Below are 26,219 nucleotides of genomic sequence, written 5' to 3' on the forward strand. Positions count from 1 at the left end.
TTTGAAAATATTATTTTTTGATAAAAAATATATAATCAATCTAAAATAACTATAACTAAAAATTATGCATTGTGAAATTATCTTCCTGAAATACATTTGTCCAGTCGATGAACTTTTAATATAGTTCAGATGGTATCTGTTAGGAAGGGTTGAGATGTAAGGTTTTATTTGTTCAACAAGGGTGATATAAATTATATCAAGAAAATAGGGAAGGGTAAGAAGCAATTGTGAAGGAAGACATATTAATGAAATTCTTCTAAAAACCCTATTCCAGACAATCTGTAAACATATTTCATATGGAAACTAAAAAACTAACTACAACATACATACATCTTCAACCCACAACTCTTAAAAAGAATCTTCCAACACAGTGAACGGTAAAACTTTAAGATGGCACAAAGGTAGGTCTTAGTGTTGATATCAAGCATTAAGCAGTGTGGAGATGTAGGGAGAAGTCAATCTGGATAAGGGTATTCTGTCCATGAAGATGAGGATGCATGTTGAAGAATCAGTTGCCATTTGTATGTCATGAACAAAGATAAAGGATTTGGTTACTTCAAGCTTTCTTGTTCAATAAAATTGATAACAAATCTACATGCAGAAGAATATATTCACAAATAAAACTTAGGAAAAAGTAAAAACAAACACAATGGTGGCCAAATAGTTCAATTATTCAAAGTATTAACAAATTTACTGTCTTATTTCAATTAAGTAGTGTTTAATGACCGTAACAACACATAGATAACAAAATGGACAACTACATAATCAAGGAAAGTAAAACTAGATCCATTGTGAAATGAGATTGATTATGAGTAACCTTATAATATTTCATGTTTCTGATCTTTTCCTGTCCCAAACATTGCATTATTTACAAGGTATTTGAAACATTAATAATAAATCATATTTCAATATTTTCTTACTCACTAGATAAAAAGTTTTAAATGTTTTTTCACAGTTTCAAAGCATTAAATATAAATTTTCATTTAATTCTTATAAGAAGAAAATGTAAGAGAAGAATACATTAATGACAATCAACAGTTTCAAGATCACATGGTTGACTTGCTAAACCGAATTTCATGTAAGTGAATTTTACTCGAAATGAATTTAAGATTAGCTCTTATCCACACCAAAAATGTCTTGACAGAAAATCAATGTATTACAAATTAAAAGTACAAAACTGCGAAGGCTCAACAATAAAGATATACCATTCCATACAAACTATTATTTTTATTTGACAAAGTACAAGAGAGTCCCCAGAATAAAATTACCACCAAAAATGAACTGCAAAGAATAGAATAAAACAAAGGAAATGAAAAAAGGAACTGACATGCAAAACTTTTCTTGCGCTTGCCAGCATCTCTCAAAATTGTTGAAGCCTCTGGGAAGGATTCATTTCCATATTCCATTCTAAGTCCAGTCCTGAAGAGGGAAAGAGATTTAGTCAGTTGTGAATAAACACACGAGAAATGAAAAAAGGAATGAATTACGGGTAAATTTTCTTTTTCTTTCAAAAAGGAAAGAAACTATCTTGAAAAGTGATTTTTTTAAAGAAATTACAACATTAAACGTATCACTTAGCAATGCATCCTGGCAGTGATTTCTAACAAGCTTTTTATTTATTGATTTCTTAATCATTAGCAAAGCCCTATTCACAAACACTGAATGAATTCAAGCACAATTCATATAAAAACAACATTCAAAAACTATTAAACTCTCAAAAGTTGATATCAAGATTTATTAATTGATAGAATATGGCCTAATGCAATTGAGACCCAGCACCACAACGATTAGCTAAAAGAAAAAGAAGCATCACCAAGTATATGAATTGTGCTTGAACAAGAAAATAAATATTTGAAAACAGTGAAACTATAAAACTAAAATCATGCCACCAACACTAACAAAAATTGCAGAATATTCAAAAAGAAACAAGAGTGAAGTTCAAAACGAAAGGGAAATAGAGAGCTGAAGACGCAAAATACATATAAATGACCTAAGTTTCTAAGCAACTAAATAGAAGTGGAGAAAGGGAAAATAAAGGAAAATGTTTTAGCACAAATTATTTTTGAAGTTCAGCTCGGAAATATGGTGGATCAGAGAAAATACTGTAATAAAGGGTGAAATCATACAAGCATGTCGCCTTATAAAACCATCTGCAGTGAAAAGCACCGTCTTTCGTTCTTGACCTGATGATAAAAGTTCTTGCATTCTTTCTGGCCAGTCAGAATTTAATCTTCGGGCAAAATCTTCCACTTCCCTGCATCAAATGATACAATGCAGATAAATTTTAGTGTGCACATGTCATCATCTTAAAAGCACTCCATTGTAACAACCATTCGAACATCTCTTTACATTAAAGAGATATCGTAGGTTACTAAAATGGAATGTTAAAAAAACATGGAAGGTAAATATAAAGAGTGTCATAAACATTGGCAATAGGACTTCAGCGTTCAGAAATCATAGGTTTCACTCTCTTATGAAATTCCTAACAGAGGTAATCTCATTTGTATTCAAAAAGAAAAGGAAAATACAAAGATGAATAGGAGCACGGCTCCCCCAAGTCACAGAAGATCTTTGGACTCCAATCAATCATTTGCCCCCTGTAACAGAATTCTTATCCTCTAACTATCTCTCCAAAAGACTTCTCCCACCCTTTCTAAAATATGCCTTGTCCTCAAGGAAGAATGTGGAAAATTTATTTTGAATGGAAGTAGCAAGCTCCCTTGATGCTTCTTCCACTGGCAGGGACTGCCAAAAGATCAGACATTCCACCACTGTGGAACCATGGCTTCAAATCTCTCTAGTTGCTAAAATAGCCTCAGGGGTGGCAGGTTCCACTTCACCAACTCAACTCGTTGGGATTGAAGAAAAGTCAGCAAAAACCACTCTTCAAGGACTTTTTAAGCTGAGAAACATGGAATATGGAATGAATTCGAGCTGATGAATGTAACTGTAACTTATAGGCCACATTTCCAATGCCGGATACCATCTGGAAGAGGCCAGAGTAGTTTGGGAATAGCTTGGAACAGTTATGGCGAACAAATGATTGCTGCCTTTGGGGACTGACTTGCATACAATAGTTTGCTAGGCATGCTGCAAATGAAATTTCAATTGACTAAGAGCTGCGTCTCAGTCAAGCAACGCCTTTGCCCTCTTGTTACTGAATCATAAAATTTAGTTAACATAGAAATCCAAACAGAAGGGGGGGACAACATGAAACACCCGTTAAAAACAATCAACCCTCACACCAAACATAATTCACCATGGAAGTTGGATAGGGTTGTATCTCATTACAGATGCAAACCAACCTAGGATGTTCTATACCTCATCCCTTAGTTTCGGAAATCAACTCAACACAGACTAATGGAAATGGTATTAAGCTCAGTGATGAATGGTAGAGAGAGCATCCGCTACTTTATATTCTAGACTTGGTTTATAATTTACCTCGACTTCGAAGTCCATTAGTTTGGGTAACCAGCTATGAATGAAGCACAAACACAGACATGAACACAACACAGCATTACCTGTGATCTCCCAAATGAAGGTCACGACAGCACAGGTATACATACACATATATATACACATGCATACATAGATACCCACGCATACTAATCATCATTATGAATTATTTAATACATTCAAAATCATCTAAGAAAAACCCGGTCAAACATAATATTTTGAATACGTTGTTGCCTAAAACAGAAAAGGATACAATTCATTCGTCTAAAATCCAAAATGTGAAAAGAGGGTCTCATTTATTTAAGACATTTCAGCCTTTTGTCATCATTGAAAAAGACACCCTCTAGCTTAGGTTCATCTAAAGACAATTAGCAACTTCAAGAATTGCGTAATCATCAAATGAACCCAAATCATATCCGCCTATATCCACAATTTTGTTTCCTTTTGATAAATTGTGAAGTATTCCTTCAAAGAAGTTGAAGAACTACCAATTCGTCCACTCTATGTGATGCCATCATGTTTCTCTTGAGAGAATGGATAAATGAATAAGTACTCTAATTTCTTCCATAGCATGAAGATGAACAAGGTTGTGCAAGTAACTAAAGGGCAATATTTTGAAGTATAGAAGCACTAATACCATGAGCTAGCTACCTTGTTTTCGGATTCATGTTACCCCTATCACTCAATGAATCAATATCATCTAAAAATTCTCTTCCATATGATAAGTTAACAAACTCTATATTAACTCGTCTCTTGCATCCATATCGAGAAATAATGTCTTAAAACGTTTAGCAAATTCAATGTCTCGATGTGGAGGAACTCAATTACAATCTTCACTTAGCCATAGATGACTATAATACCTACAATTTATATATATATATATATATATATATATATATATATATATATATACACACACACATATATAGCATATCAAATATCATCCATTATGTAATCCTAAAACAATACGTATAAATAAAAGTTAATCACCTTGGATTTAAAGAATAATCTAAGCAATGACGGGCCACTCTTAGATTATCAATCAAATAATGTAGAATTAACCACTGCATAAAAGGTTGAACATTCACTTTCTTCCTTCCTCTCATAATCATATATGGCTCTCTTCACCTTTTCATTCATTGAATCTCACATTTCATACATTGGGTGAAGAGAAGACGCTTCCATATTAGTTCTTCGACAAACATCATAGAAAAGAATGTATGTGATCCACCTTATCCCACCAATTATCATATGGGTAAACAAAATTATTTTCTTTTTAATTCTTAGCTGCACATATGTTCTTCAAAGTAACATTTAGTGTATGAAATACACATGGAGTTCGATAAATAGATTGAAAGTGAGCTTCAATCATTAAACCTGCTACTTTACAAAAAGCTTCACCATCTGTCTTTTACCTAATTTGAACAGTCTATAACTTATAGAAACATATGTCCGTTCTCCATGACAGCCATGAAATTAATAAGGGATCTTTTCTTAGAATAACTCCATTCATCACTAGCAATGTTTTGGCTCCTTGAATTTTTAACTGGATGTAACAATTTCTCTACATGATTCCTCTCATTTTGAAGTAATGTCCCCCATTTACTATAGCTGGAAGGTTTGTAATCACTAAGATAATTGTTGGCAGCATAGAAAATGCTTTCTTTATAGCAAGGATTTCTTGCTAAATGAAATGGCAACCCTAAGAAGAGTGAAATGCTCTAGTAACTTCATGGTCAAGTTGTTCTCTACCTTGCATATTAAATACAACATCTATACTCTTGCTTTTTTCTGGATCAACGACACCAATTCTTTAATCCGTTGATGAGGTAACCGGAGGTAAGGAAATCAATGTTATTTTTGACATGTCCCTTTTCGATGTAGCCTATATTAAAGATCAGCACCTCAAAAGCAAGAAGTAGAAAGAAATGAAGTAAACACTGATGCATGTATTATTTTTATTAATGAAAGCAAAATACAATAGGATAACAAATCCAACTGCCCAAAGCTATGCTCCTCTAGAACAACCAACAGAATACAAATAGGATCTCCACTCCCCCTCCACAATTCATTTTTTTCTCACCAAAATGTTCTTTTCTCTCTCCTCCAACTGCTCTACCCTTAAGTCATGCCACCTCAACCATTCGATTCTTCTTTCTCATATACACTTTTTCCCATCGTGTCTTACTACCTTCATGGGCCAGTGGTTCCTGAAGCCCACTCATTCTAAATTGAGCTTCTTCCTATTAGATTTCTTGAAAACCCAAAAAGAGATAAGGAAAAAGTTCAATCACTCTGCAACCCTGTCCTCTGTATATGCAGTAGTTCATATAAGACATTCAGCAATGCGGATGACTAGGCAGAATAAAAGATATTGACTTGCAAGAGCAACAGAAAATATGCCAGGGATTATAATAACACCCATAAAAATACAATAGATTTTAAAAATAATACAGTAAACAACAATCAGTCAGAAAATAATCCCACCTGTCAATTTTTTCCTTTAAAGCAGGATCAATCTCATCATCTATATCACCATCATCAAACTCAGGCTTAGAAGTAAAAGCATCATCTTCTGCATAGTGTAAATAGGAGGTCTCACTAATTATCTCAGCTTCAGAACTTTGGTGTCTGATATCATGACCATTTACCTCCTATTGTAAGGCAATAAAATAAACACTTCAACATTTTGGTGAGCAGAGACCAAAACCTTTTTCATTCAAAATTGACATAGTGCTAAATGATTTAATGATGTGTAGGTTATATAGCAGAGCATTTCAAAACAACCTTCTTGTTCACTTCAGATGCCTCCTTCAGAGAAGAATTCTTCTGTTGCTCTTTTTTCCTCCTGTTCTTCTTTTTATTCTTTGAAGTTTTAACTCCCTTGGGATCTGTGACAAAATTCTTCACTTCCAGTAAGAAATTCAAAAGGGGAACTGAAGAAAAATATAAAAAGGCTATAGCTCTCAAATAATTCCTCCCTTAAAGCATCTCAAAATAATTTCAAAAAGCAATTAGTAACTACAAATACCAAAAACCATAAAAAATTCTCGTCCTAAATGTTACAAAATGTGCATTTTCACTACTTAATGAAATTTGGCACTAAGAAAATAAAAAAATACACCAATAAAGAAATAAGTTAATTCTGTCAATAGATAACTTCACTTATTTGTTTTTCTGATTAAAATTAGTCCAAAACAATATTCACAGCAATTTCAAAAACTTAAGTCAAAATTTGAAGCCATGTTTAAGTATTTCTTATATCAATTTAAATTAGATTTAGTTGAAGGGTAAAAAATGCTAGCCATGCTCATACAGAAAAAGAGACAGATATTAGCAGTCTTCTTGCCAATACTACTTCAGCTTGGCTGTCATAAATTTTGTTGGAGTAGCAATAATTTATCATCTAAAAAAGCTGCCTGGATATTCTCAAATATAGGGTGCCATCATATTTACGTACACCACAGACCACCCATACTTAACACTTATCTGTGCATCCTATCATTCAGAATTACATTGTCAACATGAAGAAACGTATGCCAAGTTGGATAATGGCCCAAACCAATTCATAAGCACATCTAATGGTTCAGAAGGGCCTTCTTACGACCAATGAGGTCCAAACCAATTAGTAATGAGATAAGTATCCATTTAATCAAGTAATAGACAAAATACATGAAGTGAAGAGAAAGATAAGGAGGATTAGTATGTTTAATTTACCTCCATCATTTCCATTGATAAAAGACAATAAGTCATCAACTGAACGATCATCCACATGTTCTTCTTCAACTTCAACATTCTGAAACATGAAAACAGATTATTTATATCAAACTTATCTACAATTTAGGAATAAAAAATTGAAGCAAGAACAAAAGCACCAGTGTTGTCAATGATTGGTGATGCATCTTTGAAATAAAAGAAACAAATGACATGTTACTCATCTTTCACAGCTTTAGTAGAGGAAAAAATTGTCACACTATGCAACCTATGCTCACTTCTATGGATTTGTTTGGAGAGTAACATCAATATTTTTAAATTTTAAGCTTACATGGCACAGCACTAGGCACAGGGCAAGATAAGGCAAGTGGTGCGGTTTGAACATCGCTGCACAGATTTTCCTTTTTCTTCATTGTTTTATGTTTAGTTGATGATGATAGTTTATTGTCCTTTCTCTTCATAATCTTGGGTTTAAATACAACTTTTATTCCTACAACTTTTAAGTCCCAATACTTCAAAAGTGTAGCTTAAGGTCTATAGTTTCAAAAGTTAGGTTACAGTTCAAACTTATAGCAATATGCCAAAACAACTTGCCCTACATGATGCACCATTTTAATCAATGTTTAATATATTAGATGAAGTAACACCCAAAGATAAAGTCATAGGGACCACTAATGTTTTTAAACCATAAATTTTCTGTTCATATTTATGAAAATCTTTTATCAAAATAAATTTACATTTCTCCAACATTGCTACCTTGCTTCAAAAATGATATTATGCAATCTCATAAAACTATGGAAGTTAATCAAATACACCACAGGCAACACTGATCAGCACTGTTCTGAAATAAAAGTTCAAACACAAATACCTAATTTAGGAATAGAGTTAAACACGTTTTCGGTACTTCCGAAGTTTTCTAGCGATTTTTATGCCTAAAATTTAATAAATATGTCAATTTGGTCCTGACATCAGCTTTGTTACTTTAAAATTAACAATGTTGGTGGTGTGTAATCATCTTAATCAAAAATTTGCAGGTATATTGACAAGTGACATTGCCAAAATTCACATGTTAACACCATTAATTCAAATGTAACACCGTAACTGCTAGGACCAAATTAACATATTTAATAAATGTTGGGTCTCAAAAACACTGAAAATTTTGAAACACCACTCCGATATGGGTCAATTTTGGAGGTACGAACAACTTATTTAACCCAAGGAATAAGGGACACAAGTGACATTGACAACATGACATAAAATGTGTTAAAGATAAAGAAACAATTTGGTGGCACCTTTAACCTTTCGCGCTCTTTTAATTCTTTTCTCTTTTTAGCATACAAACGGTTCAAAAGCCTGATCCTTGGGTCAGCAGTTATATTTCTCAATGGCTCCAGCTTTTCTTCCTGGGTCAATAGAATCTGTGAGAAATGAAAACAGAAAATCCAAGAAGATATAATTGGCATACAGAGTTCTCACAAGCACCAGACACCTCTGTAAGATCATCGGGCAAATGAAATATATCGCGTATCTCCTCTGGTGTCTTCCCTTCAATTATTCGAGCAAGTGCACGGCTGGTTAGATCAACTAATGGTTTTAACTGAAGGCTGTCTGCAGCAGACGTCAACTCACAAAGCCTCTCTGTGTCTATCCTAACAAATTTCTCATCATAAGATTTACGTTCCTATGTAAAAGAACAATCCCTAAGTCAAACACTTTTCACATTTATAGTTCAGACTGGGAATTGTCTTGTCAGGTATATACATAATAACTAAGAGCATTGAAAAAAAGGAGTCAAACCTTGTTTGACCGGCCTGGTACTTGATGAAAACGACAATAATCAAGAATTAAGCTCAACATGGCAGGACTGACTTGTTGAGGAAGACATATTGCACAATTCTTGGAAGATCCCATGCCTTTTTGTATTATTTCTTGACATATAAGTGGGCAAAACATTGCAATTTCTTGTTCCACTTGTTGGATTGAATCATCTGAAGTTTGAAGCCAAACATAAGGCTTCATCATCTGAAAATACAAAAACAGGTATCAGATTCAGTCTCAACTTAAGAAAGTAATCAATGCCAAGTTTTGATTCACTATTAGGGAAGTTTCACTTGATTAAACTAAAAAATACCATTTTTTATTCTCCAGACAAGAAAAGCACACAACTCAACATTAAAAAATCATAGAAAATTGGAATACAAAACCTATTAAAGAGACTATCAGCCCAAACTAAGTTAATTCAGTGATTCAAAGAGAAGATAACACACAGAATTGAATAAGCCACATGCAAGACTAATGCTTTCAAAGAAGTTTAAAAAACATCTCGAAAGAGGGATTCACCCTTGAAACTCCGTTATTTAATTGATGGGTGATGCATGCACATGCTGTTCAATTTTGAATCGGCAGCCCTTTCCTTACAATCTCCATTGTCAAAGAGATTGAGGAGAAAACTAAACCAGAGTCATTTCAAATGCTAAAACAACTCATTAAAACTGAAAACTAAAAGGCAGCTTGTATTCACATAATCAAAATTTCATATCAAATAAACACATAATTCCAGATGCAATGATGGAGGGTGTTGGGATTCAGCTACGTAGAGAAAAAATTGGCAGTTAACTTATAAAAACGGCATGTATGTTTTGAAAAAAGTAACTTAAAAGAGAAAAAACCTCTGTATTGATTATTTTGATGAAGTTACAAGCTTCGTTACAGCATCCATACATAGACTACAGAAACTAAGTTGCTAAAACCTATTGAAATTATTGAACATAGAGTAATTTCAATAATGTATTAAGTATTACAGGAAAAATAGAAATGGATTAACAAATCGTACAGAAGATAGCTGATAAATAAAGGTCAAAGGAATAGGTTAACAATTCAACCAAAAGCAAACAGGCAGCAGTACAACTCAAATGAAACATTGGGCCACAACTTAAATGGTTGAACCAAAAATATATATTCCCTTATACACAAGAAAGCATACCTCAGGTTTAATAACTGCCAAGTCAGTTTCTGACATCTGCCAACAATTTGAAAAGCAACAGGGACACTTGAAGTTTTTTACAATGCAAGGACCTCCTGATTTTAGAAATAAACTACAAACCCAAACAACAACCTAATATCTCCCCCTGTCAAAGGAATTCTTCAAACAGGATGTTGTTACTCGAGCAACATTATTCAAATGCACAAGATCCATGGGAGACTCGGCAGTGTTACGCGGATCTCCATCACAAAAGTCAACCAGTAAGTAAAATAGGTGTGAACTTGCCAAATAGCACAAGCCCAGATTGATGTCTCAAATTCAAGATGAAAGCTGCAATGTTATGGATAAGAAATCAATAACTGCAGCAGTTGACAATATAGAAATGAAGGGCAGACAAATATACTATTCCAATATTAAGCATTGCCAAAATACAAGCATTAGCATACTGTATACGTTAAGACTACATAAATTGAAGCAAATAATAGACTTTCTCCAACTTTATTTTGTACTTAAAATTTTGTAATCGAAGTAAGTCAACAACATAGCTTTGTACAGATACACCAAATGCATACAAAATACAATTGTTTAATTCCATAAACATGTAATAGTCTAGAATTGAGTAATTTTTCTTAAATCAACATCAAATCTCAAGTAAGGTTTTCACTTCTCAGAATACCCTCTAGCAAACTACTTAAAACTAAATAGCTAGTTCCTGCTTTAAAGAACTCAACAAATGCTAGATTAGAAGTATAAGCTTTTCTTTACCTTGTTTATAAACCCACTTCACTGATGACAACCAGTACCAAACCAGCTCTAACACTTACTTTCATGGCATTATCCAACAAATATTCTTTTAAATTCACAACCAAAAAGAGAAAAGAAGTTAAAAAAAAATCAAGGGATAAATCAACTGTAATTCTATTATTTTAAAACATTACTAGCCTAAATATTGAGTGATTTCATCATTATTTTTCAAAGCAAATCAAAAAACAAAAATATATTTTTCGGGGCGTGCAAGACATCCCAGCACACCATAGTACCACAATCAGTCCTGCGCATTCCCAAGCTCATTTCTGAGGTGAGAAATAACTCAACTTTATTATTTCAGAAACCTCCTAATCCTCACACAGATTTCACAGCCAAGCAGAACAAATTAAAGGGACAACAACAGAACAACATAAGAGTGTAAAGCATGTCTTTTTATTGAGAAAAAACACATTCTGAAGAAAACCCACAATTCTCTAGAACAAACTTAGGGGAATGAAACGCTCAAATCAAATGTAAGAATGAATCCGTGTGTACCTGGGAAATGGATTTGCAGAGTGACAAGACAAAGAGAAATATAGACAAGGAGAAAAAGGGAGTTAAGAAATTTTTTGTGACTGAGAAATTTTTCACTTTAGTGGTCTGTAGTTGGAATCGTTGTCAATGTCAATGACAAAGTGAATACGAACGATAGGGAGAAGCAAACGACACCGTTCCCAACTGAACCCGATTAGGTTTGGTTTTGGGATGTCGTGTGAGATCCATGACGAAGGAGAAGTATCCCCTTTCCTCCTGCACCCCTATGATTTTTCTATGCACCTTCAAGTTTTTTTAAAAAGACACATGGTACCCCTCTTTGTTGTACACTAATTAGAGCTTCTCCCTCTTTGATGGTGGATTACATATCTAAGTGTGGATAAGTGTTTTTTCAGAATGTTTTGAAACAAGTTTGGCAGTTATTGAATGTTTTTTCAGAATGTATTTTTTGTATTTACAGATGGTGTGATGTAAAACACAAAATACTGTTTTGAATGGTATAATTTGTAATTATATATAATTACATTTTTCAAATTATATTATTAAAGAAGAAGTATCCATTATTAGTATTATGGACCACTCAGAAAGTATAGTTATTAATTATATCAGTACAGTGCATGTGTGTGTATGGTTTTTTAAATATTTATAAATTTTAAAAGTAGTAAAATATAAAAGGTGTATATAGTTGTAGACATTATAATTAATATTGTGTAAATAATATTAAGTAATTATTTAAATTTGAAAAAGTAGTAACTAAAACTGACATAAATAACTATTTTATAATAAGTAATTATTTGAATTAAAAAAATTATATTCCAGAGGATGAAAAAGATGATGATGATACAAAAGAGTTGTATCTTGTAGATAACATATTACATATTAGGTAAATGCTATGTCTAATCATTATGAAACATGCAATTTTGAAGCGTTGATTTAAAATTACTTTTTGTAAATTTTAAAATGTTTCGAACAATGTGTTTTAAGATATATTATAAATTTTCTTTATATATGTCATATTGTATTTAGAGAGGATGCATAATTCTCTTGGTATTTATGTATGATAATTCGAAAGAAAAAGAGAAACTTTCGAATCAATTATTAAATAAATTTGATATTTTTCCGTATGGATGATTACAAGGTGATCAATTGTCAATTATGATTTAATTATTAATTAAATAATTAAAAAGATGTTAAATTAACGTGTTTACAACATATAAGGTAATACATATTTTTATATTTTTTTTTGTTTTTTCCAAAAAGAGGAGAAGTTATACATAGTTATATTTAAATGTATAGTTATATTTAAATGTAGTTGGATAATTCTTATTATTTACACATGATGACTAACTGGAATAAGATAAATGGATTGTTTAAGTTTCGATTTGTCCTTGTCACGGTGAGATTGGATATAAACATATATGTGGTTAGGTTGCAAAAAAGATGAACAAGTCAACACATGAAAATGTATAAACAACTTATACTAGATTGAGAAAATGTAATTACTCCTTTAGATCTTGAAGAAAACTGGTGAACAATGATAGAGGATGGACTGTGAAGTCATTTTATAAATATCAAAATCATGACTTGGAAAATATATTGGTAGGTTTATACATATGTGGACATGTTAACACTTAACGAGAAGTCGATACTTATGGTTATTTTGATATTTGTTTTGATTTCTACTTAAATTTGTCTGGCAGTTGAAACAACCACCATGTTCTTGAAGTATTGTCCGCTTTGGAGCGTTAAGCTCTGTCATGGTTTTGTTCTTAAAAGACACCTCTAAAGGTAGAGAAAGGTAGAAATATTTAAACTTCGCTTAACCTCGACTCCTAAGCGATATGAGACTTATTGGATGTAGCGGAACAAACCCCCCAATTGAGGGCAAGGGAAATTGAAGGGAAGTTGTCAGTCCCCTGGTGAGCACCAATATTTCGATTCCGACCTGATGAAACAATATTTAAAGAACATGATGAAAAAAGTATGACAACCATAAAATTGTTGTACAAATACAAGGTATGCACATTGAAGAACAAAAAGAGGTCTTAGTACTAGAACAGAACATCTAATAAAGTTACTTAAGCATGACATATATATCCATTGACATATATCAACTAAGAGCTCGGAACATATTTAGATTTAATGAAATTACTCAATGTATTTAACATAGTATTGTTGAAGCATGAGGCATACAAAATTAACCAATATATATTGTCTTTATTTAAGATTGTTGATGTGACTTCCATTATAATGACTTTCTACACTGCGCTTTGTGTTATTAAGATTTGAATGTGAAAATATTTATGTATGGACACTTTGACCTATTTCTAAAAGTTAATTCAATCCTATGTGTTTTGGTCACTAATATGAACTTGGCTTAACAATTGTGTTTCCTGCAGTGTGCAGTATTCTATCTTGTTTTTGTACAAACAAAAATGTTAAAAGCAAAACGTAAATGATTATGAACTCATGGGATGGTGTTATGGCTTGTCCTAGGTGTAGGTTATTTGAAAATCATGTAATTACTATTAAAATTGTTTGTTCATTATGGCTTCTATTTGTTAATTATGTGAGTGATATGTGGGTAATGTAAAATAAAATGACATATGTTGATTTAAAAAGGTATTTGTATAATATTTTAATATGATATGGTTTTATATGATATTTGTTCTCATTTTTCTATTATACTACTTGTGCATGATTTTTTCTAAATATCACTTAAATAAATGGAGGCGCCAAATTACCTAAACATGGTGATCATTACAATTTTTAACAAAACAAGTTGGAACATAAATACTACTGACAATTCCATAACATTTCAAGGGGCGAGTCTTTCGATCCTTGTCCTTGGTTTAGTCATGGATGCCCATGTTATACTAGAAAAAATAATTATAGTCACTTTTTACACGTCTCTCACTTTATATGCTAACTCTCTTATTAATGTGTTCTCAACAATTATATAAGAATACATAATAATATTAGTAAAGGAAGGAATAATAGATAAACTAGATTTCTTTTATTTCTCTAAGGAATAAGAAGAACTTAAAACAAGGAAATAAAATGTAATATATATATATATATATTCTTAAGTTTATATATCTCTTTTATTAGTATTAAATAGAAATTAATTAGCTCTCAAAATATAATTAAATTAAAAAATTAAATTGTGTCATATTTAAAGGGATGTCAATTGGATTTTATGAGAGCAATATTTTATGTGAAAATTGTGAGATGTGTTCATCATGAGATTTTTATTAGTAGTAACTTATGCACTTCCAAATGGGATATGATAAGAAGAAGAATGAATTTATTAAAGCATTACAACATATCAAAGACATGGTTGTTACTTTATCAAGGAACCAAAGACCTGAATGAACCATTGAGTCATAAGGTTTAGTTGAATTTAGGAGAAACAAGCGTCCACAGTTTTCGAAGGTTATAATCCAAACAACTATTTTGAGTTATGAATTATTCTAACAACAAAAAGGTAAATTACGTTGTTAGGAGAGGTTGAATTTAGAAGATTACTAAAAGGAGGAAGAATAACCATTAATTGGAAAGTGTTTAAAACAAAATTTGTATACAAATATTTTCATAATGATATTAGGAGAGAAAAAACAAATAGTTTATGCAATTGAAACAAGGGAATATGATAGTAGGGTAATAAGCTTTTAAGTTTGAAGACTGAAAAATATTCTACCTTTTTTTATCATGTAGAGAAGAGGATGAAGGGTATAAAGTTTGAGAATATACTTAGGTATGAATTTATAAAAGCTATGATGCACCAATACTTCAATTTGAGCTACATACTTGTGTCCGATATTTTAGGATCTTTACCGATACTTATTAATGAAATATCTAATCTATAAAGCAGTAGTAATTTTATGATTGACAAAAAATTATAATTTTTTATGTTGACAACTTTGATGTATGTGATTTTAATCTACATTCACACAATAATAATCATATATTTATCATGTTTTTAAGAATTATTATATATTTTTTAATATGCATATATTATATATTGTGTCTTATTATTTTCAAAATAAATGTATCGACATATCAGATATGTGTTGTATTCAATACATATATCATATCCGTATATCATTGGATAAAAGTAATGGAAATATTGAAAATTTCGATTTTTCCTACACTTATTATTCATGAGTGTAAATTTCTGAAAGATTTTGAAAAAAACTTAAATACAGTAAACTAAATTATTTCATACCTCAGACAAAATTGGATTGACAACTTGGTATAAAAGAATAAAACTTAAGATACATTTAATATATGTTGATATGCTCTCTCAACTATTGAGTTTTATTGAGATCTATCCACATAAGGAAATTGGTGTAGAATGCATTGTTTTGACAAGAGATCAGGAAGAGCAAATTGTTGTATTGTCAAACCTAAAACATTAACATTAGGTTCAAACTAATATAAAATCATTTGAAATAAAAATGTTTTATGATATCATTAGTTTCATATTTGTGTGTGATAAAAGAAATATCCAAGCAAAAGAACTACAATCATCATTCAAGGTTAGAAAAAAATAGTTTATAAGTAGATTTATCATAAGAATATAGTGTCACAATGTAATAGATAATGATTGTGACACCTTGTTGAGTAAAATAGATGATAATCTTTTAAGTCATAACAATAGAATAAACTTGAGAATTAAAAGTAGAAAAATACGTAGAATATAAAAAATAATTTAGTTACTTAAAAGTTTAAGAACTTTATCAAAGACATGTTCAAATCCACAATGTCAAGTAGAAGTAGAAGCATGATTACAAGGATCAATATTTGAAGAGAAAAAATAGTATTTGTACTAAAATTAAAGGAAAAAGAATTACAATCATTATGTGAGAAAAGATGAAGGAGACAACACTACAATCCTTCAATAAGATATTTAATATCTTAATATAGGGAAGCATCTTCAAGATAAAAAATAAAAATAAAAAGTTATTTTTAGGAACACTATCAAACAAGCACAAACAAACAACAAATTCGAATTGAATTGAGGTGGATAGAAAACATAATAAAACACTAACATATGAGAAAGTTGAACAATGTCAATGACTACTACAGGAATAACAAAATTATTGAATAATACAATACTTTTATTTCTGACATACATGTAAGATTGAAAATTACCAGAAATGAGTAACATGAATACTAACACTTGAATCCATGACTTAACTCTAAACAAAGGATTGATATAAATAACATAAAAAGGTTAACATGTAAAGTAGACATAATCGTACAATTAGGAGCAATCAACACAATGGAGTTTTCATCTATGACATCAGTGAACAAAAAAAATATATTAGGATGAAAGTGAAAAAACTCACTTTTGATGTCGTACCAAGAAGAAGACTTTATATTTAACCTAATCTTATAAAGTCATACAATTATATATTTATCAATAAACCTAATAAACTTCACTATAATACTCTAATGCAAAGAAAATATAATTTATTGAAATAAGATGAATTTTACTTATAAGAGAATATTATATATAATAAAAATTTTCTAACAAACTGAATAATAAAAGAAAAATAAATAAAATGTATAATATCTAGAATATATAAAAATAAAATAATTAGTAATATACAATATATGTAATATCAAATTATATTTTATTATATTAAGTAATATAATAAAAGGATCATGCAAAGTTAAAATATTCCATTAGCGTTCTTCTATTTTGTTTTTATAATCTAAATAAAGTATGAAATCTAAGTTTACAAGTACTATTTAATTACTTAAATAAAAAAAGTTAATATATTAAGTTAAAAGATCTATATTAATCGATTGGTGATATTTATATTCTATATAAAATAGTTATATTTCTACCAATTTGTATTCATATACCATAGATATGTCAAAAATTAAACATAATGTAACGTCCACATTATCAAGTGCATTTTATATTCATTCGAACAAACCAGTGTTCTTCTTCTACCATACCATGTGCTATCACTTCATATTTCACGCGTAAATATTAAAGCACCACTAAAAATAGTCAAACATTAATTGAATTTGTATTTAGTACTTAGTATTTTTTAAACGAAAAATTTAGTATTTTATATCCTCTTATTCGGCCATTAATTATTCGGCTACAACACAGGAACTTGTTGCATGCCATCAATGAATATGTCTCATTACATGTTTTTTCTTTTCCAAATAGCATTAAATATATCTTACGTCACTGGATAATTTATAATATATCACCTCTTTTATTCATATATATTGAAATATTTTCTTAATATTTACAAATAAAACTTTTTCAAGCGAAAGAGATACCAATAATTAAATAGATTTAACTCGATTAAACAATAATTCTGGCTAAAAAATGTTTGTATTATAGCCATAAAGTAATAGAAAATAATTTTGTGCGTATTAATAGTAGTACTATTGAATTAATGATTTGTAGTCTATTTAATTTTGTTTATCACGTCTAAAGTTAGAGCTATATTGTCTGTATCTTTTGAGAAATTGAAATATGTCTTTACTTCAAATTTTAATACATTTTCATTTTTAAATTCTAAAATAAATAAATATAATATATTTAATCAACAATATTAATTTTTTAGTCTACTAAACAATAGACTTACATTTATATCGAAAGGTATTGATATGGTGTAAACAATTAAGAAGTCATCTTAAAATGTATTTAACAAGTAAAAAAATAAAAATTAATATAGTTAGATTATAAGAACAATATTTATTAATGTATAAAATTTGAAAACATTAAATTTTGAGATATAAATAAATTATAATTTCGATATTAAAAACATATTTAACTCTTAAATATATATTATGGTTTGTATTATAGAATATATATATATATATATATAAAGGACGTAATAGATAGGGTTGAATTTCATCTTGTTTGCATTCAAAGTTAGATATGGCATTTAAGATTGAAGTTAATTATTCCACGCACTTTATCATTCTGGTTGGTAGATAGATGCACCACCCAAAACAACCTATTATTCTTCTCAAAATTTCAAGTTCTTCAACGACCAATGTGTATCGAAGAAAATTAATAACAATATATTAATAGTCTAATTTTTTTATGTATATATTTTCATGCACAATAACTTTGATTTTGTTAAAACACAAAATTATAATGTTGCTAAAACACAAAATTAATTTATACAACAAACTAACAAACTTGAGTTAGTCTATAAAAAATTTTCAAACCAAATTCACATAAGAGTACGTTAAGTTTAATTAAATTAAGACAATGTTGTGCTAAATTGGGTCATCTAGTTCATAAAAAACAACTCAAACTATTGTGACATTGACGTAGATGTTTTCTTCCTTGTGTGGGAGAAGTAAACATGGAGAGAAATCTTCAGAAAGGTGTGAAATAAAAAAAAATAATGTTTAATGTTTTGCATTATCTTGACACGTTCATGAAGACTTCAACTACTCCAACTAACAAAATTTCAATTGTATCTTACCATTCCCTCATAGTGACCCTATAATATTTAATATTTTATACATGTACGTTTATCTTCACATGGGTGGTTTATTTGGTACACACCACTGTATTTTTTTTATACTTAACCATTCTCTTGTATTTTAATTTTTAAAGGAACCCTGTGCAAGTTATGAAGTAAAAGAGTAATTTTTATATATTAGGAAAAAAAACACTTTATTCAAAAACAAGGTTCCAATTATATTAACACATGATCATCTTTTAAATTGCAGCAGCTTCTGGTTGAAGAAAATATGAGAAACCCAATATCTTAGAGTAAAAACAAAGAAAATATATATTCAGAGAAACAAAGTTTAATAGTTAAAATTGTAGTACATATACTAACATGTTTTTAAGAATTTAATTTATATTTTTCTTAAATAATGTCTATAAAGATAAAAGTCGGATAATATATGTGTAAAAAAAAGTCAATTCATCAGGAATACCTGTTGTTTATTAAGAAAATCACAAAAGAGAAAGTAAATAATTTTTCTAAAACAAATATTTGTATAATAGAAGAAAACAATAAACGGATATGTAAATGGTTCTCCTCTCTTAATACGTTTATCTCTTTTTTGTATGTCTTTCCATTTTAAAGCGTTTGAATTTCGTCACAATTTTGTTTTTAAAAAATAGAATAAAAAGTAAAAGATAGAAAAATGTAGGAGTATTTAAATTTCGTTTAATCTCAACTCTTAAGTGATGTAAGATTTATTGAATATACCAAAAAATATTATTTTCCTTCAAATTGTGCCATATGCAAATTATACTTTTCATTTAATTTATTATTCTTATTTGCTTATTGTGACATGAAATTAGGATATGGTATTTGACAAAAGCAAGATGAAACAACGATTTTCAGTTGAAACCGACCAACTAATGATGGAACGTAATAAAGATTTGGCTGGTCATCCAACACGAACCACAATTTATACTATATTACTTTTGTGGCCCCATCACAACACAGGAGCTACTTCAACCACATTTTATAAAATAAAATACTTTCGTTTAAATCATTTAAAACATAACAATGAAATAGTTATTTATTTTAAAATAATTTACCTTTAATAAATTTACCATAAACGTGAGGACTACACTGTAAACTTTGTAAAGTATATGTAAAATAAACTTTTTGTTTTACTTATTAATTAAAGAAATACTTTGAAGAGGAAAAAATATTAAGATGAAAAGTTTTAGTTTTAATTATGTCAATATAATTTAATGAAAAGATTTTATAAGCACTCGATATTAAATTTATAATCTATGAAAAAACAATACATGTATTTAGTATATGAAACAGTTTTTTTCTTATAATTTCTTAGGTATCATATTCAATAAGTTGAATTATATTTTAAATTAGAAAAATGTAAATACATTTAATTCGTCTTTTTTAACAAGTGATTAATATGAGATATACTCAAGGATATATTCGTAATTCAACGCTGCAAAATCAACATTTAAAACTCAGCGTTACCCACTCTTCGTCATCGTTCTCTCTGCAACTGCAATATTCATTCACAGCTGTCACGCGTAACGAAAATGGCGACAGCAAGACGAAACTTCCCGTCGATAACAGAATGCAACGGGACCAAGTCGTCGCCGCCGGAGTCCGTTGCCGCTGACCTCGACGGCACGCTCCTCATCTCCCGCAGTTCATTCCCGTACTTCATGATGGTCGCCGTCGAGGCCGGCAGCCTCCTCCGCGGCTTCATCCTCCTCCTCGCCGTTCCGCTCATCATCTTCGCGTACCTCTTCATATCCGAATCCCTCGGCATCCAGATCCTCATCTACATCTCCTACTCCGGACTCAAGATCCGTGACATCGAACTCGTCTCACGTGCGGTCCTCCCTAGGTAACAAACTCAGTCACTCATTTGCTCGCATTCTCTGCTTCTCTTCACACGAAGTTCCATCGTGTTGTGTTCTTACGTGTGTGCATGCGTGTAGGTTTTATGCTGCGGACGTGAGAAAGGAGAGCTTCGAGATGTTCGACCGGTGCAAGAGGAAGGTCGTGGTGACGGCGAATCCAACGGTGATGGTGGAGCCGTTCGTGAAGGACTTTCTTGGTGGAGACAAGGTGCTGGGAACGGAGATCGAAGTGAATCCGAAGACGAAGAAGGCTACCGGATTCGTGAAGAAGCCTGGCGTGCTCGTCGGAAAGTGGAAGCGTCTTGCGGTTGCAAAAGAGTTTGGCGAGGAGTCGCCGGATATTGGACTCGGAGATCGTAAAACTGACTTCGATTTCATGTCCATTTGCAAGGTTTGTTTTCTACTTATTATTATTACTTTTGTTTTTTCTTTTACACATTAAAATTTGTTTGTTGGCGATTAATTAGTAGTAGTGTACATGTATATATGCAAATATATATACACAGATATGTGATAATGTTGTATTGAAAATTAATTAATTATATATTATTTTTTTGTTAAAAAATATCGAAAATAATTCTTATGTTTTTAATATAGTTATTTTTACATAAAATATTTAAAAACTAAGAGTGATAATATGTGAGACATCATATTAGGTTTCTTCTTAAATAAAATATGTCTATTTTTTTACAACAACTATACAAACTTATTATACTATTTTATTTGTATTTATTATTATTATTATCTTAATTAATATAATATTTTATTAATAAAACCATTGTAGAGTATATGTTTTGTGAACAAAAGTATATAAATATTCCTCAGATGGAAATGAAAATTTTCCGATATATAAACTGTACTGCCAGTCTCTTATGAGACAAGGCACAAAATATAAAGCAAGGAGATAAAGAAAAAGAAGGAGAAGACTTATTGTCAATTCAGTCAAGTAAAAACTAAAAATAGGAGAGAAGAAAAGAACTGCAAACATTTTTATGTTAAACGAGTAGAAAGAAGAAAGTGAAAGAAATTTTATGACGATAATAGTAAGTAGATGGAGATGGATTGATCCATCATTGAATAATGATGTAGTAGGGTCATTACTTAAAAAGCCTCCCTTTGATTTATTTATGGCGCACCCAAATTATGCTTTAATTACTTGCTTGTTAAGTAAAGGATAACGTAGTTGCAGAAGTTAACGACGTCACGTCGTGTGGTCATGTAATGTTTGTCACCATTAACCTATTAGTTTGGTTTCCTTCCTATAAAACATATAGATCAATTTATTTACATTACGCTACCTAAGAACACTAAGCAGATTCTTTCTTCTCTTGTGTATAATCTATATTTACTGGGTTAACCATGGAGTTGGTGAACCTTGTATAGGCAATGACATATTGGGTGGGATGAGTTAGCATTTGTGGGGGAATATGAAGCCATGCATTTACCTTTATTTTTACAGTTGAGTGTGAGTGTAAATACATGCCATTTTATTCCGGTTCCAGACCCAGTGGGACCCATCGCATTAAGTATTAACCATTCCCAAACAACCACCAATAATGCTTTTTGTGGTCCAGTGACTCAATTCACACTCTCAAAGCATGATGCTTTGCTACAGCCATGATCCAACCATACTGTTTCCCTCTTAACTACTACCTAAAACTTTCTTCTCCATTAATGCAGTAGTCATTCACCGCCCCACCCGCCACTGTTCCCTTAGACCATCTGTATTAAAAGAGGGGGTCTTACATTTAAATTTAAGATTTAGGTTTTATATAAAACAGGAACCATTTAATTGTAAATTAAATCAATTTTTTTAAGTTGTAAAAACCTAAAATATAAATTAAAATGATAAAAGTGCATTTTACAAAATAAAATATGATTTATTAAAAATGTACTGTAAAATTGTTACACTAAAAACACTCTTGTGGATTGAACAAATACATTCTCACTTTCTATTACAGTGAAGTTACCATTTCTGTTGTACGTCTCGTTATCTTATTACTTTTTTCTGTTATTTTCCTTGTTTCTTTCTTAATGTAAAACAGAAGTATAGAAATAAATAATCTAGCGATGTAGTAGAAAAAGGACACTGAATTTATATTTGAGAAACCAGAAAGATGTGAATGATATTATAGGTGGTTTATAGTCTTCAATGGGTGATTAATTTCGTACCATATATATAGTAGGTAGTTATTGTACATTTAATCAAGTGTATATAGATAGTTGGTGAAATGTTGTTATGCAATTATTAAAGGATGTGAGATTGAAAAAGAAAATATATTAAATAATGCTAAATAAGGTTATCATGAATGCATTTATTATCAGCAGATGCAATTTCTCTCGTTTTTCTGAAAAAAAAAAAATACAACTGATCTAACCACAATCAACGAATGATGAATAACAGGAAGGTTACATGGTGCCTCCGAGCAAATCAGCAAAACCAGTCCCACAGGAGCGACTGAAGAGCAGGCTCATCTTCCACGACGGTCGTTTCGTGCAGAAGCCAGACCCACTCAACGCTCTCATCACCTTCCTATGGCTTCCCTTTGGTTTTATCCTCTCCATTATACGGGTCTACTTCAACCTTCCCCTCCCCGAACGCATCGTGCGCTACACCTACGAAATGCTCGGCATCAAGCTCGTCATCCGCGGCCACCGCCCTCCACCACCGTCTCCTGGCACCCCCGGCAACCTCTACGTCTGCAACCACCGCACCGCCCTTGACCCCATCGTCATCGCCATCGCCCTCGGCCGCAAGGTCTCCTGCGTCACCTACAGCGTCAGCAAGCTCTCCCGCTTCCTTTCGCCCATCCCCGCCGTCGCCCTCACTCGCGACCGCGCTGCCGACGCCGCCCGCATCACCGAGATCCTCCAGAAGGGTGACCTGGTGGTCTGCCCCGAAGGCACCACGTGTCGCGAGCCCTTTTTGCTTCGGTTCAGCGCCCTCTTCGCCGAACTGAGCGACAGAATCGTTCCCGTGGCTGTGGACTGCAAGCAGAGCATGTTCTTTGGAACGACTGTTCGTGGTATAAAATTCTGGGATCCTTACTTCTTCTTCATGAACCCTAGGCCAGTTTACGAGGTTACCTTCCTGGACCCATTGCCGGAGGAGATGTCGGTAAAGGCAGGGGGGAAGAGCTCAATTGAGGTGGCGAATCATGTGCAGAAGGTGTTGGGGGATGTGTTAGGGTTCGAGTGCACGGGGTTGACTAGGAAGGATAAGTATATGCTGTTGGGTGGGAATGATGGGAAGGTGGAGTCTCTGTATGGTTCGAAGAAGTGAAAGATGAATGGCATAAGATTTTAGGAGTTAATGTGGTTTGATTCATATAGAAAAAGGTTAGCTAGCAAGCAAATAGCCATTACTACTTTATTATTTTTCCTCATCTTTTCACATGGGATTTTGGCATGGATTTCAGTGTTTTCAGTCTTTTTCAATCTTTCTCCATGTCATTTTTTTTTTTCTGTATTAATGATTTCTTTGAACCATGTTTTGAACCTTGGATAATAGCAAAACGGATATACTACTTATAACTACATCAAATGGAAAACGATGTTAAGACAAATAGAAATAAAAGGGAAAATTATTCTTTTAAGAAAATAATACATTCCACGTTATTAACGGCCAAAATATGCTCTTCACTCTATTTTTTAGCAATTTATTATTTTTATCTTTCTTATATTATAATTTTTTTAAGTAATGCCTCAAATGCAATTTTTATCTTAAACTACTAAAGAAAAAAAAAAAATATATATATATATATATATATATATATATGTCAATTGTTTACAACTTCTTTTACAGATTTTATTGACTGTTATGGTGCGACTCGCTTTATCGAAAATTTCATGGTCACTTAGGAGTGAACTTGTTGAGTATTTTTTTTCTTACAAAAACATTGTCGGAAGTATATGTTTCTACTAGAATATATTTAATTCTTCGGATATGTTTTTGATGGGGTGAAAATTTAAGAAAGAGTGAATGAATGAATTTGAGGAAGAAAGAAAAAAGATTGTGGTGTTGTTTTTATTATGAGAAAAATGATATGATTTAAATAGATTTAAGACAAAAGTTTGTGAAAACTTATGTATAAATATGATATGTATGATAAATTAAAAAAAATATATTTTAATGAATAAAATTAGATGATTACCCTTTTACCTTTATGAATAAATGTGATAAATTTAAATATCATAATAATAATTATTATTATAGAACAATTTTCTAATTTCTTATTGTTTAAACATGAATTTGAAAATTTATTGAATATTGAGCACTCCATTTGTTCTCCCATTTCCGGTGGATTTAATTTTATTAGAGTATAGTGTCAACACCCAATCTTGTCCGGATAAATGCATTTGTTTTGTTAAAAATATAAAAATATAATATATATATATATATATATAATAAAATAAAAAATATGTTTTTTGATTGATCGTAGGTTTTTAATTTTAATTATATTATAAAAAAAAGAGAAGGGAGAATCTAATTTGTTATCACACTTTTGCATGGACGTAAATGTTTAATACATATTTTCACCCCATGTTTGTTGTTTACACGCCAGCCATGACATATAAGTAAAAGACATTTTATAATCTCTGCTTTTTAGAGAAGGGTACGATTTTAATAATTGGAAGAAAATATTTTTGTTATAATTAAAATAATTTATATGAATGATATGTTATGATTTGACAAGGATCTTCATGTATCAGAGAATATATGATTCTAGTAGTTACAGGCAATATTTGGTTAATAATTATAATCAATACCCTGGATATTATGCAACGATCTAATTAGGGATGGCAACGGGTAGGGTCGGGCACGGATAGTATGATACCCGTACCCGACCCGCTAAAAAAAAATCCGCCCGTTACCAGCCCGTTTACCCGCCGGGTATCCGCTTAAAAAATATCCGCGGATATTTTTAAAACCCGCGGGTACCTGTGGATACCCGATACCCGCAAATATTTTAAAAAAAATATGTATTTTATAAATTTTTTAATATAAAATTATAAAAATAAAATATAAATTAAATTAAATTATAATTATAATTAAATTTGACATGATAAAATATATTGTTACTTCTAATTTTAATCAAATTTAGCTTAATAAAATATAAATTAAATTTTAATTTTAATTTTTTGCGGGTAACGGGTACCCGCGGGTACGGATAGTATGATACCCGTACCCGACCCGTTTATAAGCGGATATTAAAATACCCGCTATCCGCTACCCGCGGGTAATAAATACCCGCGGGTAGTAACTATCCGTTACGGATTTTATCTGCGGATATCCGCGGGCACGGGTATTTTTGCTATCCCTAGATCTAATTTCAATAATATGTTTTATTGGGACGAATTCCTTCCTCATATATTTTATTATAATTAAATACTAGGAGTTTA

At 31.2% G+C, this 26,219-nt stretch overlaps 2 protein-coding genes across 7 annotated transcripts; one reads left to right on the top strand and one right to left on the bottom strand.

The window, feature by feature from the left end:
- Positions 1-215: 215 nt before the first annotated feature.
- Positions 216-11,640, bottom strand: SK21 (SKP1-like 21). Of its 6 annotated transcripts, none has more exons than XR_014985418.1 (11): positions 11,456-11,640; positions 10,154-10,483; positions 8,968-9,192; positions 8,660-8,851; positions 8,463-8,573; positions 7,174-7,252; positions 6,244-6,392; positions 5,944-6,110; positions 2,127-2,254; positions 1,328-1,419; positions 216-475 (listed from the first exon to the last, which is right to left on the bottom strand). XR_014985418.1 is itself a non-coding variant. In XM_085668193.1 (10 exons), coding segments are annotated over exons 2-10 (1,050 nt in total). In that variant the 5' UTR covers positions 10,190-10,483; positions 11,456-11,640; the 3' UTR covers positions 1,118-1,417. The 6 variants fall into 6 exon arrangements, 4 of the variants coding, with proteins under 4 accessions (XP_085524319.1, XP_085524317.1, XP_027908447.2 ...); XR_014985417.1 differs by having other exon boundaries at positions 216-591; XM_085668193.1 differs by lacking the exon at positions 216-475 and having other exon boundaries at positions 1,118-1,419; positions 6,244-6,360; positions 8,470-8,573.
- An 8,781-nt stretch (positions 11,641-20,421) lies between these two features.
- On the top strand, positions 20,422-24,254 carry LOC114167149 (putative glycerol-3-phosphate acyltransferase 8). The gene is made up of 3 exons (XM_028052125.2): positions 20,422-20,800; positions 20,895-21,207; positions 23,221-24,254. Exons 1-3 carry the CDS (start codon positions 20,487-20,489, stop codon positions 24,097-24,099), a joined length of 1,506 nt encoding a protein of 501 aa, XP_027907926.2. The 5' UTR covers positions 20,422-20,486; the 3' UTR covers positions 24,100-24,254.
- The last annotated feature ends 1,965 nt before the right edge of the window (positions 24,255-26,219 follow it).

The sequence above is a fragment of the Vigna unguiculata genome, chromosome 10 (assembly GCF_037176805.1).
Source record: "Vigna unguiculata cultivar grain cowpea cultivar isolate G323 ecotype 2 chromosome 10, ASM3717680v1, whole genome shotgun sequence".
Classification (NCBI taxonomy): Eukaryota; Viridiplantae; Streptophyta; class Magnoliopsida; order Fabales; family Fabaceae; genus Vigna; species Vigna unguiculata.

What these genes read in the sequence shown, in the direction of transcription:
- SK21 (XM_085668191.1), bottom strand. Translation starts at nt 10,189, where the DNA reads ATGTCAGAAACTGACTTGGCAGTTATTAAACCTGAG. An exon ending in TACCAGGCCGGTCAAACAAG is followed by an intron (nt 8,852 to 8,967) that starts GTTTGACTCCTT and finishes TCTTTTACATAG; the next exon opens with GAACGTAAATCTTATGATGA. An exon ending in TTAAAGGAAAAAATTGACAG is followed by an intron (nt 2,255 to 5,943) that starts GTGGGATTATTT and finishes CATTTGATGCAG; the next exon opens with GGAAGTGGAAGATTTTGCCC.
- LOC114167149 (XM_028052125.2), top strand. Translation starts at nt 20,487, where the DNA reads ATGGCGACAGCAAGACGAAACTTCCCGTCGATAACAGAATGCAACGGG. An exon ending in TCACGTGCGGTCCTCCCTAG is followed by an intron (nt 20,801 to 20,894) that starts GTAACAAACTCA and finishes GCATGCGTGTAG; the next exon opens with GTTTTATGCTGCGGACGTGA. An exon ending in ATTTCATGTCCATTTGCAAG is followed by an intron (nt 21,208 to 23,220) that starts GTTTGTTTTCTA and finishes GATGAATAACAG; the next exon opens with GAAGGTTACATGGTGCCTCC.